At 32.6% G+C, this 15,932-nt stretch overlaps 1 protein-coding gene across 9 annotated transcripts; it reads right to left on the reverse strand.

Annotated features, from left to right (window-relative positions):
- Positions 1 to 144: 144 nt before the first annotated feature.
- Positions 145 to 15,602, reverse strand: LOC111707159 (golgin subfamily A member 6-like protein 2). 9 transcript variants are annotated; one of them, XR_002766386.1, is made up of 21 exons: positions 15,440 to 15,601; positions 14,724 to 14,784; positions 14,275 to 14,328; positions 13,770 to 13,822; positions 13,415 to 13,454; positions 12,755 to 12,813; positions 12,366 to 12,424; positions 11,257 to 11,311; positions 11,057 to 11,108; positions 9,916 to 10,133; positions 9,478 to 9,714; positions 7,993 to 8,086; positions 7,537 to 7,736; positions 7,255 to 7,318; positions 6,269 to 6,343; positions 5,779 to 5,859; positions 3,733 to 3,816; positions 3,417 to 3,501; positions 2,751 to 2,817; positions 1,824 to 2,040; positions 145 to 333 (listed from the first exon to the last, which is right to left on the reverse strand). XR_002766386.1 is itself a non-coding variant. In XM_023480201.1 (20 exons), the coding sequence occupies exons 1-20, from the start codon at positions 15,526 to 15,528 to the stop codon at positions 1,911 to 1,913; spliced, it is 1,851 nt and encodes a 616-aa protein (XP_023335969.1). In that variant the 5' UTR covers positions 15,529 to 15,601; the 3' UTR covers positions 1,815 to 1,910. The 9 variants fall into 9 exon arrangements, 7 of the variants coding, with proteins under 7 accessions (XP_023335969.1, XP_023335968.1, XP_023335972.1 ...); XR_002766385.1 differs by having other exon boundaries at positions 145 to 351; XM_023480201.1 differs by lacking the exon at positions 145 to 333 and having other exon boundaries at positions 1,815 to 2,040; positions 5,779 to 5,853.
- Between the last annotated feature and the right edge of the window lie 330 nt (positions 15,603 to 15,932).

Below are 15,932 nucleotides of genomic sequence, written 5' to 3' on the forward strand. Positions count from 1 at the left end.
TTAATAACTTCATAAAAGGACGCCATTTTGTTCAGATGATTAGATCAGCTGTTCATTGTGATTTGTAAACCAGAACATTTCTTGGAGGTCGCCATCATTAATATACGGTTTAACAACACATATATTTTTCTTTATTTAAATACCGTTTATTATAAAATCAGTTTATTATATAAAAATGCTAGGCATATATAATTTTTACAATTTAGTTTTAATACCCATATATCACAAAGTCTGGTCAGGTACAACGTAAAAACGTTCTAGTTAAAATCTGCACGAAGAAAGGTTGTACATTGCACATACAGTAAGAGATTTTACCATTTTTTAGATTTTGTACTTTTATTCAGAAATTTTCTTTTTTTGATTCATCGATGAAAGAGAAAATTTATTACATTCGGCTGGAAAAGAAAATTGATTAAAGTGACGGAAAAGAAAATTGATTACAGTGACGGGAAAGAAAATTAAGTGACGGAAAAGAAAATTGATTAAAGTGACGGAAAAGAAAATTGATTACAGTGACGGAAAAGAAGATTGACTATAGGGTCGGAAAAGAAAATTGATTACAGTGACGGAAAAGAAAATTGATTATAGGGACGAAAAAGAAAATTGATTACAGTGACAGAAAAGAAGATTGATTACAGTGACGGAAAAGAAGATTGATTACAGGGTCTGAAAAGAAAATTGATTACAATAAAGTGAAAAAAAATTGATTACAGTGACGGGAAAGAAAATTGATTACAGTGAGGAATAAGAAGATTGATTACAGTGACGGAAAAGAAAATTGATAACAGTGACGGAAAAGAAGATTGATTACAGTGACGAAAAAGAAAATTGATTACAGTGACGGAAAAGAAGATTGATTACAGTGACGGAAAAGAAGATTGATTACAGTGACGGAAAAGAAAATTGATTACAGTGACGGGAAATAAAATTGATTACAGTGACGGAAAAGAAGATTGAGTATAGGGTCGGAAAAGAAGATTGATTACAGTGACGGAAAAGAAAATTGATTACAGGGACGAAAAAGAAGATTGATTACAGGGTCGGAAAAGAAAATTGATTACAATGACGGGAAAGAAAATTGATTACAATGACGGGAAAGAAAATTGATTACAGTGACGGAAAAGAAGATTGATTACAGTGACGGAAAAGAAGATTGATTACAGGGTCTGAAAAGAAAATTGATTACAATGAAGTGAAAGAAAATTGATTACAGTGACGGAAAAGAAAATTGATTACAGTGAGGAAAAAGAAGATTGATTACAGTGACGGAAAAGAAAATTGATTACAGTGACGGAAAAGAACATTGATTACAGTGACGGAAAAAAAGATTGATTACAGTGACGAAAAAGAAGATTGATTACAGGGTCGGAAAAGAAAATTGATTACAGTTACGGAAAAGAAGATTCAATACAGTGACGGAAAAGAAAATTGATTACAGTGACGGAAAAGAAGAATACAGTGACGGAAAAGAAAATTGATTACAGTGACGGAAAAGAAGATTGATTACAGGGTCTGAAAAGAAAATTGATTACAAAGAAGCGAAAGAAAATTGATTGCAGTGATGGGAAAGAAAATTGATTACAGGGACGGGAAAGAAAATTGATTACAGGGACGGAAAAAAAATTGATTACAGTGATGGAAAAGAAAATTTATTACAGGGACAAAAAATAGAACTGATAACGTTGACGGAAAAGAAAATTGATTACTGCGTCAAGAAAAAAAAGTTATTGCGGTCATGGAAAAAAATGTATCAATGTGACTTGGAAAAAAATTGATTACGGGGACAAAAAATTATAACAGTGACGGGAAAGAAAATTAATTACAGCGACGGAAAAGAAAATTGATTTTTATGAGGAAAATGACAGCCTAATTTTAAGAGAGATTTTTAGTTTTCTTTATCGTGAGCGGACTTAACTTTTTTCCAGCAAGCCCGGGTTATTCTTCATAACATTATCCAGTAAATCGTGAATGTACTCCTTTAGCTGTTTGTTATTATCAGCTTGGTCCTGTACCTGCCTGCACAGTTCTGAACATCTAATCCTGAAATATTCATTTACGGTACAATTCGGATTAAAATAAAAAGAACAGATTTTCATGAAATTCTGTCAAAAAAAAGAATCTGAAAAAAGGTTTTCTTTTTTAAAACTGGGTTGAGATCTAAAAGACAGAAAAATATTCGTTGTAATACTAACCCCCCNTCACCTCTTTTCTTTATATTATTTATAATATTTACTTCGAGTATACAGGGCTACCCACACAGAATGAGACTCTAGAGACGACTGTATGAAATATGAACGGTATTCTTTCAGCTTTTCGTGATTTAACGGAATTGTACACTTGTGTCTTTCTTTCTCAAATTACTAAATGAGCCATTAAAAAACCTTTGATCAAGGGAAAATACTTAATGTAACCTTTGGCATGTTATATTTTAAGAGTGTCAAGTTCACTTTACTATCTTATTGGGTATAACCCAGTAAGATAACACAAATACAGTCATAACCAGAAAACTGTAGAATAGGAAGACGACCTTAATGCAATACTGAAGTGCACTTGACGTTGTTACAAAGCAAATAAATTTACTACTAAGTTATCAAATCACATATTAAGTGAAATGGGTCTGTTTACACTGCACAGTTTCTGTGTCTCATTGGGTTATTTAAAAGTCATAAATAGAGACTAAAAGTCGACATCCTATTCCCGAGTTTTCTGGTTATCACTGTAAGTCCATGGATGATTTGTGTAAAATAAACCTGATATCTGAAGGATCGTCTACGTCCATATTATCTAAACCATTGAAAGATCGGGAATGGCTGAGACCTATAAGAATAAGATTTAACTCGTCAAACGCAGCGTTAGACAAACTATTAATTTTGGACGAACGGTTCAGCTTTAAAAAACTTTCTGAAATTGTGATTAATTTATCGTTTGTGAACATTGTGAACATTGTGAACAATGTGAACTGTGTATGATATAAACGATAAATCGGCATTTTCTAAAAAGATCATTAGCTTTAAATTGGTTCCATAACCTTTAAATTGAAAGCATATCTAAAGTAAAGTGACCCTCCATGCAAAGATGGCAACGTCCGATTCCGAATAGAGCTTTATCTGATCAAGTATGAATCAGATATCACTTGACTTGACTAGGGCATTTCTACTATGGAAAAAGATATAGGAATTATTAGAATTAAACACTCCTAGAAAACCGACATTATCTTCAACATTACTGATGAGATAAAGGATTCAAGGATACTGTTGTGAATCGGGCATTGTCTTACCAGAAATTACCCTTAAATTTGCTTTAAAATTAATTTAATTTAAAGGGAAAATTGTTTAATCCTATTTTTCATAGACCAAGTATTTTTCACGGATTTTTAGTAAATTACAAAAAAAGTATTCGGGAATTGTTATACTCGCCTAGAAATGAACGTTTCCTATTTGATTCTCCTTTCATCATCTCCATTAATTTCTGCTTCTGTTTACGGAGAACTGTATTATCCTCCTAGATACCCCAAGCACCAAATATTAAAAACAACATATCAAAATAGCAAAATAAAATAAAAAATAATAAAAGATTCAAACTTTGAAAATAAATTTCGAACACATCTGAAAATGAAAGCCCTATTTTGGATTGACTATGAGAACAAAGGAACATGTACCTGCATAGCTATGATTTTCCGACATAAAACAATATTTTGTTTTCTAAAAATTATCAAAAACTGGTGTTTTGTTCCTTAAGCTCAATTAACTCATTATCATGCTGTTCTAGCCTTCTTGTCAACTGTTGGATCTTGTTCATATACTCCAGATCATAGCTCTATAACAGGTTATATAACAGGTTCATATACTCCAGATTATAGCTCTATAACAGGTTATATAACAGGTTCATATACTCCAGATCATAGCTCTATAACAGATTATATAACAGGTTCATATATTCCAGATTATAGCTCTATAACAGGTTATATAACAGGTTCATATACTCCAGATCATAGCTCTATAACAGGTTATATAACAGGTTCATATATTCCAGATTATAGCTCTATAACAGGTTATATAACAGACGGCCTTTTTATTGGAAATAATAACCGCCGTATAAAAGGTAGTACTCTAAAGACAGCCTTATTTTCGACATAAATAACCGCACAGCAATACCGCCTTATTATCGGCAAGATCAACTGTCGTATTAACGGCAGTACACTACAAACCGCCTTGTAATCGGCAATATCAACTGCCATATTAACGACAGAACAATACAGACAGCGTAATAATCGGCAATATTAACAGCCGTATTAACGGCAGTACACTTACAGACAGCTTAATAATCGGCAATAATAACCGCCGTACAAACCGCAATCAGTAGTAAAATAATAATTGTGTAAATTTTCACTTTAAAATTAATATTTTGAGTTACCCATTTTTCAATGTTTATTGATATATGATATAAATTTGCTTTACATAATTTTTAACTAATCTATACAATACTACTCATACCCTTTATAGCCTAGTAACGCATGCATATTAATAGAAAATTTTGTTAAAAATTCCCCCATAAACTAAGTTATATAATATATATGTATAGAAATAAATCTGCTGTTAAGACAGATTGTGGAACTACAAAAGTAGCAAGAGTTTCCATAACACTCTTTATTAAACGTTTTCTTGTTAAAACCAAGGATTTATCGCCAAAATCTACGATTGTTTATACGTTCACGAATAAAATTTTTAGGTGCTATGGCAACTCTATCTGCAATACGGTACATAATATTTACTAGCTGATGTATCTTGTTCATGTACCCCCGGCCATATATCTGAAATACAGTACACAATGTAAACTCATTTATACTAATCAATAGTAATTAAAGGGACTGTACGCTTTAATTCCAGTCACCTTTCATTTAAAGAGGGAAAACCCCGATTCACAACAATATCCTTTAAACCTTTAACTTATAAAGGATGAAGGTTTTCCTTATTTGTCTAGAGTAACAATTGTAATTGTTGATCACTTGTTTGTTTAAAAATATCATGAGCCACCCCTGCATACACTCAAAAATTACTGCTTTTTACAGAACATTTAAGAGGCATTTACTCTACATCGTTCTCTGTCCTTGATGGAAGATCACTAAAATTTTGCTTACAGTCCCTGAGAGCACCAAACCCAACCTTTAACCCAATCCAATAATGTTTATGATATAATGTGAAGGTAACCCAACCTTTAACCCAATCCAATAATGTTTATGATATAATGTGAAGGTAAGATCAATCAGGAAAGTATGATTTAAACCATAGAGGTACAAACTGAACACTCGCATTCAAAACTTATTTTTAATCCTCTAAATCCTTGCAACCTGATGTGGTAGACTTTTAACATTTGGAACTATGAATTCTGATGGATCAATATAGTCACACGAGAACTTTAGGAACTTGTGTGGAGTATACATAATCTAAAACGCTAGATCTTGATATCCAGTCTGGGCACTTTTGATTGCGAAGATAGCACTTGATCCATTCATTTTAGATATTCCTGCAGGGTGAGGTCAACACGTGATATCGAGATGAAATGAAATTAATCCGTAGATTTGCAAACTAGAGATAAATGCTTAATTACAAAATTCACAACACGAAAGTTCTGACATCAGGTCGCAAAAATATAAGGATTCAAAAATTAGAGTTTGAGGAAAGTGTTTATTAGCTTTATCTGTAAGAAAATTTCCCAATAACAACATTTAGTACAAATGATCTAAATGATGAAAAAATGTGAAAAAACGCGGTATCTGACCTCAGTTCGACTATTCTCAGTTCTGTCTGTTTTGTCTGAATCCAACGACATTTTAGACATTTCTTCCTGGGAGTCCTCCATCAATTATAAAACAATTATATACAGGGTTGTCTATTCTATAATCAAGGACCAAATTGATTGAATTTGAGCTAAGTCGTTAAACATACCTACTGCCGGTTCAAATTTAAAACACCGATTCGATGTTTAACATTCAGCAGGATTTGAATAGGTGATATAAGATTTGTAACGGCGATAGATAGTTTAGCGATCTCACCAATTCATTAAATACGGTTCCAGGATGAAAAATTTTGTTCAAAACAAGAGAACATTTCAATAAGACCGATTTAAACTATAACATATTTCTGAAGCCATAAGAAGTAAGCACATGGAAACTTTTTTTTAGGCTTTTAGACTTAAAGATTTTAAAAAGCGATGTAAACAGTTATTATCAAAAACTGAAAATGAAATGTTTGAAAGTATTTTTGCTTACCGAGAAAAAGTTGGTATTATTTCCATGTTTGTTTGTATCTTCAATCAATTCCTTTTCTTCGTACAGTAATCGAACCTAGGCAATAATTAAATAAGCAAAAAGATAAAGAAAATTTTTCATATTTGTTTTCAAAATCAACATATTTAAATTTTGATCCAAATCCTTATGCGGGGTTTATATCTAATTTTGTTTAACCAAATCCAGAGAACAGAACTTTTGTATTGTTAATCGCTTCATAAATCACTAATTATGTCTTACCAAGCATAGTTATTTTAGTTCAGCTTTTAGCCATCCGACCAATCAGAACCCAGATAAAACTCTTGTATCGTCCAATAAGAAATTGCAAAATATGAATCAATAAATTTAAGGTTTCCACTGTGGACATTGAGATCAGGGGATTGGCGCAATCTAATACAAAAGCTCCAACATATTTAAGTCAGAAGTAGTATAACTACTTTTTTATTGGGATCAAGAGTGTAATATAGAATTAGATCAGTTAGCCATATTCAACTAATTACACTTTTGTAATATTATTCGACCTCTAAACTATTTTTCTCCGAGCGGACCAACTCCCCTAGTTCTCCTACCTTTTCCGCTAGTTTAATTTTCTCCCGTCAATGTTCCTACCTTTTCCACTAGTTCAGTTTTCTCCCATCAATATTCCTACCAATTCCACTATTTCAGTTTTCTCCCGTCAATATTCCTACCTTTTCCATAGTTTAGTTTTCTCTCATCAATATTCCAACCTATTGTACTAGTTCAGTTTTCTCTCGTCAATATTCCTACCTTTTTCACTAGTTCAGTTTTCTCCCGTCAATATTCCTACCTATTCCACTAGTTTAGTTTTCTCCCATCAATATTCCAACCTATTTCACTAGTTCAGTTTTCTCCCGTCAATATTCCTACCTATTCCACTATTTCAGTTTTCTCCCGTCAATATTCCTACCTTTTCCACTACTTCAGTTTTCTCCCGTTCATATTCCTACCTTTTCCACTAGTTCAGATTTCTCCCGTCGCAGTCTATCCACCTCTCCACGCACCTGATCCAGTCTAAAGCAATTCATACAGTGAGATTCAAGAAACATAGGACACGACACATGAGCCGACAAAGTATTAGTCCGGTTTCTTAGCTGTTTAAATCCAGATTAGAACAAAACTGAGGGAAAACAATCCAAGATATCAAAAATTTATTGAAACACAAGCTGCTGGTTAAACTTTTTTAATTCCTAATTAAATAAATTAAGTAAACTAAAGTTTAAAAATGTCACCTGAGTTCATAATTTAGTTTATCCATTTCTCTTTCTCTCTCTAATCCTTGAAATTCTTCCTCCCATCTCTCTCTCTCCTCTTCCCATTTCTCTCTCTCCTCTTCCCATTTCGCTTTCTCCTCTTCCCATCTCTCTCTTTCTTCCTCCAGTTTCTCTCTTGCTTCTATTCTTACTTTCTCCAATTCAGTTTCAAGCTCAGTCTAAAAATATTCAAAATAAAATAAGAATATTTTAAAGTGAATCTCGACAATATTAGAAGTGACTCTCCATTTAAAGGGTGACATGTCCAATTCACAACCTCGTTTTAATTAACAAGACATTGTTTCAGACAATTCCTCTTTTCGTGATAAATTTATAAATGGAGAGACGCTTCAAATTACATTTACAGTCTTTTATATTGTTACAAATTATCTTGACAAAAACAGTAATTAATGATAACAATGATAATGATAATACCTTGAAATCTATCGCCTTAGTTGGAGTCAATCCAAACTCCTCATATTGGTGCTGGATCATGCTAACCTGCTTCTCTAAACCATCCAGAACAGATCTATAATACAGTGGTAAGCGTTTATACCAATATAATGAGGACGATTTTTCTATTTAAATTTTGATTTCAAAGAAGCATTTTTAAAATTACAACTTTGCAAGTAAACAAAGAGAAGCTGTTAATCGACAGCTTTTCTATGTTTCCATGTTTACGTGTGTTCACTGTCCATGCTGTTTGAAAGATTGGTTGAAACAAAAATTAAAATCCAAATTCGTCTTAATTGTATGGATATATACGACGACGTTAAACGATAGCTAAACTTAGGGATTAGAGAGTAATAAGTAAGCTACATTTTGGTATTAAGCAGTAATAAGTTAGCTACATTTTTGGATTAAGCAGTAATAAGTTAGCTACATTTTGGGATTAAGCAGTAATAAGTTAGCTACATTTTGGTATTAAGCAGTAATAAGTTAGCTACATTTTGGAATTAAGCAGTAATAAGTTAGCTACATTTTGGTATTAAGCAGTAATAAGTTAGCTACATTTTGGGATTAAGCAGTAATAAGTTAGCTACATTTTGGTATTAAGCAGTAATAAGTTAGCTACATTTTGGGATTAAGCAGTAAAAAGTTAGCTACATTTAGGGATTAGGCAGTAATAAGTTAGCTACATTTTGGGATTAAGCAGTAATAAGTTAGCTACATTTTGGGATTAGGCAGTAATAAGTTGGCTACATTTTGGGATTAAGCAGTAATAAGTTAGCTACATTTTGGGATTAAGCAGTAATAAGTTAGCTACATTTAGGGATTAGGCAGTAATAAGTTAGCTACATTTTGGGATTAAGCAGTAATAAGTTAGCTACATTTTGGTATTAAGCAGTAATAAGTTATCTACATTTTTTGATTAAGCAGTAATAAGTAAGCTACATTTTGGTATTAAGCAGTAATAAGTTAGCTACATTTTGGGATTAAGCAGTAAAAAGTTAGCTACATTTAGGGATTAGGCAGTAATAAGTTAGCTACATTTTGGGATTAAATGATAAGATTTAGTTCAAGATATCTTTAATCTACTGCAGGGTCAAATAAAGTAAAATTTGAAAATTTTGAACATCGAAAAACGTTTGATTATCCGTTGTACTATAAACTTTAAACTTATCAATTGATCCATTGGTAAGAATTCATTGGTTAGTGATCTAAGATATTTATCAATGCAAAATATTCTTCTGATATTGAGATATAATACAGAAGCTGACGAATATTTCAAAATCCTGCATAATAAAGAGTGGCCAAGTGCATATATTTAATAATAATAATCAGGGTATATTTGAAAAGGAATGAATAATCAGGTTTTTAAATTGTCTGATATATCACCGTTTCAGTAACTGACACTGTATTCGTGTGTATGCTAGCTACTGTAGCAAACGTGATGAAAACGACAAAATATTTTCTTACCTTTTGGTTTGGTTAAACTCATCCTCCTCAGCCAACCTGAAAAATATATTCTTCGCTCCATTCACTTTCATCTTCTCCTCCTTTTCCTTCTTCTTGGCTTCCATTTTTTCCTCTTGATCCATTTCTTGGGTTTCCTTCTCTTCCTTCTCCTCCCCCTCATTCCACCTGGGAGATCTAGGTCGATAATTTAATCCTGGAACTTGAACTTCTCTCCATCTTTTATCAGACTCAATCGATCTAATAAATAATATATTTTTTTTTGGAAATAGAGGCAATGTAGACAAGAGGGGGAGAAAGATATTAAAATATAAAATAGAATACGACGTAGAAGATTGTAAATGACTTTTGTTGAACTCAATGTAGATCAAAGTTTCAAAAAAACTTTTTTTAAAAATATTTTCACGGAAAAAGATTTTGTTTAATTTGAAAATTAAGTACCTAGAATCCATCCCATGAGCATCTAAAGATACTTGTTGAAAAACAGAATTCTCGCTCGAACTTCTCCTGATTCGACTCTCCTCCTCAAGATTCAATTGCTCCGGGTTCCGGAGCTGATCCAGAACCTGCTCCCGGAGCTCAGAACCAGTTTTACAAGGAGTTGACTCATAAATATTCTGACCGGAAGCTGATCCGTCATCAGATCTGATCGGAGAAATCTAGAAGAAAATAGTTTCCTGATTATAATTTAATCATGGAGGAATCAAGATACAGGTTTACCCACAAAGGATGAGACATTAATGACGACCTAAAACTAAAAGAATATTACTATCTGAACTCTGATTTCTTTGTTTCTGTTTAGCAAGTATGTTCTTAAACAACTGATTAAATGATTTGAGGAAAAACAGTTGTAAACTTTTGTGGGTAACCCTGTCTGTTGGACGTTGATAATCAGAATAAAACGGAATTTCCGTTTTATTGTATAACAACTAGGGTTTGCAGCGAACAAAACGTTTCGCGAAAAAATGGGAAAATTTTCGTTCGCATTTTGCGAAAATAATTTAAGCGAAAAATTGCGAAAACGATGCGAAATTTCGTGAAATGCTAAAATTTCGTCAAAATATTTTTTGGAAAAAAATCCGCGAAAACCATCCATAAGTGTTAAACCTGCAACCAAATTGCGCAAAAAATCTTCTCTGCACTAATTTAAGTCTTATTATGTCATATTAATACTTTCTCTTCCTTCACTTTAATATATGTTTGATGAAGAGAATTTGATTTCTCTAATTATCTTTTTAAGTTTCTGTACGTCCCCATACGTTTACCTATGACTATGAGCCAGCCAATTACAAGAAAGAATCTTTTAAATGAACCACTCAATTTTCTCTTTCTTTTTTCGCATTTTTCGCGAGCGAACGAAATGCTTAAAAAATGCGAAATTTTCGAGAAACGATAATTTTCCTATTTGCTCCAAACCCTAATAGTAACTAAGAAGTGCTGCGTTGATTTCCGGAATTTTCATTTAAAATCGTTCTAACTGAAATTCAGCATAAACATATTCAGAAATATATTAAAGTTTCATTTATTCCACTTTATTCTGGTTATAACTGTATAGATTTTCAATGAAAATAAAATGGCCGACCTCTAGAGTTGGATGAGAAGACAGAAATGGCAGCTGGGTATTAGATTTAGATCTAAATTATAAAAAATCAAAAAATATGATAAAAAAGCTATTGAGGATAGAGAGAAAAGGAAAGGGAATAAATTGAATGAATTGGATCAGTAAAATAATAAAATTTGAAAGGTAAAATTTAAAAAAAAAATGATGATTTAAAGCTGTACCTTACAGTGCTTCTCATCTGGGAGCCTCGAACTAAATATTTTGGTTTAGTGCGCTCTAAACTCAACATTCTTCAGTTTTATTAGAACATCTTTCACAAGAAATATATCACTGCCAACTAGATAAATGTCATGTCAGATCACTGCCATCTAGATAAATGTCATGTCAGATCACTGCCAACTAGATAAATGCCATGTCCAATCACTGCCAACTAGATAAATGTCATGTCAGATCACTGCCAACTAGATAAATGTCATGTCAGATCACTGCCAACTAGATATATGTCATGTCAGATCACTGCCAACTAGATATATGTCATGTCAGATCACTGCCAACTAGATAAATGTCATGTCATATCACCCCCAACTAGATAAATGTCATGTCAGATCACTGCCAACTAGATAAATGTCATGTCATATCACTGCCAACTAGATAAATGTCATGTCAGATCATGCACTGCCAACTAGATAAATGTAAATCCTTGTCCTTGGACAGACCAGGCGAATACGTCGAAAATCCCTTATAAGCTGTCACAATTTTTAATAAAATATTGAAATATTGAAAACCATGGACGGAATCAGTCCCGGAGTACTACAAGGAAAGGATCGGACTAGTACGAACTAGAGCTGTCGTAATCCCTGATATTCTGAGATGGCAGTTAGGTGTTTTCAATCATCACTCCTCTTTTCACAGAGCTAATAAGGAGACTAAAATAGTTTTAAATTTCTAAAATACAACCAATTAAATTTGTATTTGAATACCGTAGGAGTGGAATCACAATAAAAAGCTACAAAGTCACAGAAGTCGTACAAGTAGTTTAGCAGTTTTTTGACAATTTCCTTTTTTTCTAGATTGAAGAAATAAGTTTTGTGTAAAATTAAGAAAATACGTGTTGGCCAAAGGGAAATTTTTTTTTTAAATGTTAGAAAAAAATATTTTGAATTTTGTTAGCCTGTGACACCCCCCGGCCACCCATGAGTGTCCAAAAGATCCACAATACATTTCAGCCCAATCATTCCAGCCGTTTGACAACATATATACGATTAAGAATAATACCAAGTTGATTGAAAAAGATAAATTACAGGAATAATTGATTTGAATGTATCGTTTCCTAAAGTTTTGCCCGCGAACTCAAGTTCTGCTGCTATTCTACGATCAAAACTATCCTCTTCAAATACAAATATTAAAAATATATTTTAAAATTTGAGGCATATATTAGGAAAATAGTAGACTCAAAATCAATTTACAAAATCAATTTTACTTTGTTTATAATTATTATTTATAAATGTTCTCTACTGTTGGGAAAATTAAGAGCGGTTTCAGTATTTTGAAGAAAAAAAATTTCATTAATGCTTCAGATTTGAACTAAAGCAAAATATTGGATTGCTTTGACCCGTGTCAACGAATTTAAACATCATCTTGGTCAAATGAAATGGAGCTATAACAGATTTAAAACTAAATTATATAAAACTGTAAAATTAAATCTATTAAATAATTTTTAAATCATTGTCGTCTTCACTTGATGTATTGACCAATGGTATAGCTCCAGTTAATTTACTCTGAAATTAAAAATTATTATTAATGATACAGGGTGTCCAACTATAAAATTATTATTAATGATACAGGGTGTCCAACTATAAAATGACGGTTAAGAGACGACTTACAGATAATCTTTGATCTTAAATCAATTGGTTTTCAAGTGAATTCTAAAAATATTGTGCTGAAATTGACGCCACTGTTTCGTTCAAGTGTGAAGACTGAACCCAAATTCACCTTACCCAGGAGATACGAGTCTTACAGGTCGTCTTTTTATCTTACCTGAGATACCAGTCTTACAGGTCGTCTTTTCATATTACCCTGGATACAGGTCTTACTGTTCGTCTTTTCATCTTACCTGAGATACCAGTTTTACAGGTCGTCTTTTCATCTTACCTGAGATACCAGTCTTACTGTTCGTCTTTTCATCTTACCTGAGATACCAGTTTTACAGGTCGTCTTTTCATCTTACCTGAGATACCAGTTTTACAGGTCGTCTTTTCATCTTACCTGAGATACCAGTCTTACAGGTCGTCTTTTCATCTTACCTGAGATACCAGTCTTACAGGTCGTCTTTTTATCTTACCTGAGACACCAGTCTTACAGGTCGTCTTTTTATCTTACCTGAGACACCAGTCTTACAGGTCGTCTTTTCATCTTTTTCCTGGAGAACAAAAATTTAGCTATTTACTGTGGTTGGAAGTTTTGTATTATAATAAATCCTTAGGTAATACCAATTTTAAATCTTAATGAATTAGAAAATTCCTAACAGATTACAGAAGCGATCGCAAAAATATTATAGATCATACATGATTCCAGCAATTATAAACTTGTTTCTTTCTTTGTCAAATCATTGAATAAGCCATGTAGACTAAATTCAAAGAAGAAGACTTAAATAAGTCGGAATACATTATTATTATTATTATTATCCACCCCCCTCCCCCCCCCCAAAAAAAAAAATAGATAAGAATTTGTTTACCTCGGACTTTGTAATCTAGCTCCCAGCTCATTATTGTGCGCTGTCATCAAATCCTTTACGACAAGGATAGATAAACAAAATATTTTTCAAAGGCACAATCGGATTCTTTTGCAAGGGGGGGGGGGGTTAGTGTGAACTAGAACATAGTACATAGTACAGACTTAAAATATTTTTAAACTTACAATCTGATGAATCTTGAAAAAACGTAATATTTATATCCTAATATCCGTTTAAATGATTTCTATGTGGGGGGGAAGCTGACCTTATTATCAAGGATGTTAGAGGTATACAGCTTAAAAATATTTTTTTGTTCACACATAAAATATGCAATTTAAAAAAAATCTTATTTTTAATTGCTTTTCAAAGTTTTGTTTTTAATTATCCTTCTGAAAGCTGCTAAGAAATGTCGTCATCCATAAATATTAATCAAGAAATAGCCAAGAAACCTCTCAACATTGAATTTCTAATTCTTATCGATAATAAACTTGCTTCAATATCCTGTTCCCTGGTTCAAACTATTGATAACTTGATGCTGAAACTCCGGGAAATCCAACCGATCCTTTGCAAATGTCGTCCTCAATTTTAAAGACATGATTACATCCGTTATCAGAAGAGCATAGGTGTATAAAGGATAAGGATACGGGTGCTACCCCCCAATTCCTAAATATGGCCAGGAAACATTTTTACCGACTTGATGTGCTTATGGCGAAGTTGGCGGGTAAATAATTCTGGACTTTATACGTTCGCCATCGGTTTGTCGGAGAATAAATGTTTGCAGGGCGCCATTGAAAAGGATAAGTAAAAAAAAGGTATTTAAAGGGAAAACTACGGAAATGAAAAAAAAAGAAAATTGAAAAAAAAGAAAAAACCTTGAGGAAAAAAATATTTTTAGAAAAGAAAGAAAAGGACACTAAAAACGAAAAAAAATCCGAAATTGTTGAAACGATTATTTGCCTGATTACTTGCTGTAAAAATACTAAGTATTTTCTCCACATCCTCAGAATCAACATGAGATCTTAGTAATAATGGTAATGGTAAATGGCTTACATAATGGATAAATAAGGAACAGAAGATTTAATGGGCTTACAGGTCAGCTATATTAAATCATGAACTCACTTTCTCATTAACTCATTAACTCGTTAGCTCATTGATGCATTGGCTCTTTAATTCATTTAGCTCATTAACTCATTAACTCACTAGCTCATTAACTCATTAGCTCATTAACTCATTAGCTCATTAACTCATTAGCTCATTACCTCATTGGTTCATTAGCTCATTAACTCATTAGCTCATTAAATCATTAGCTAATTAACTCATTAGCTTATTATCTTATTAGCTCATTAACTTATCAGCACATTTAACTCATTAGCTCATTAACTCATTAGCTCACTAACTCATTATTTCAATAACTCATTATTTCACTAACTCATTAGCTAATTAACTCATTAGCTCATTAACTCATTAGCTCATTAACTCATTAGCTCATTTACTCATTAGCTCATCAGCGCATTAACTCAATAGCTTACGGACTCTTGCTTATAGACTCACTAGCTAATTACAAGCTCATTAACTCACTCACTCTGCTTTATATTAGAGCAGTTAGGGTTAAACCAAATTCTCATAGACTTTTTGTATCCAAGAGCTAACATAAAGTTAACTACGTAACTAACCTGCTAATATTAGCCAACTCCTGAATGCTTATAAATCCTTCAGTGTCTGGGTTACAGGCCTGAAACACTGCCCATAGTTGTTCTTCCATTACGCTGTCTTTCTATTCTAGCGTTTAGATCATTTGTTATCTCTGAAACTTCCACTACTGTAAAGTGTTCAATATCACAAAGAAACCAGATTCGCTAAACCCAGTACTCAAAATACCCTAACGCCTGAAGAAACTAAAATAATTGTTTCAAGATTCATGGTCAAACTAAAACTATAAACTAAAACTAGGATGATATTCACCAATTTTATAAATAATAAACATCGTCATAACTATTGTGCAAGAAAACTGAAAGATGAAAGAAAGTCACCATCATCTAACATTGCGTAAATTCTCCAACTCTGGTTTGAGATAAAATGAACAAAAATACTGGTTGTTGCTGGGTGTACTCTCTAATATGATAATCAGCTGATTACTAGACAATCAAGTCCTTAGAATGGGGGGGG

The sequence above is a fragment of the Eurytemora carolleeae genome, unplaced genomic scaffold (assembly GCF_000591075.1).
Source record: "Eurytemora carolleeae unplaced genomic scaffold, Eaff_2.0 scaffold680, whole genome shotgun sequence".
NCBI lineage: Eukaryota > Metazoa > Arthropoda > Copepoda > Calanoida > Temoridae > Eurytemora > Eurytemora carolleeae.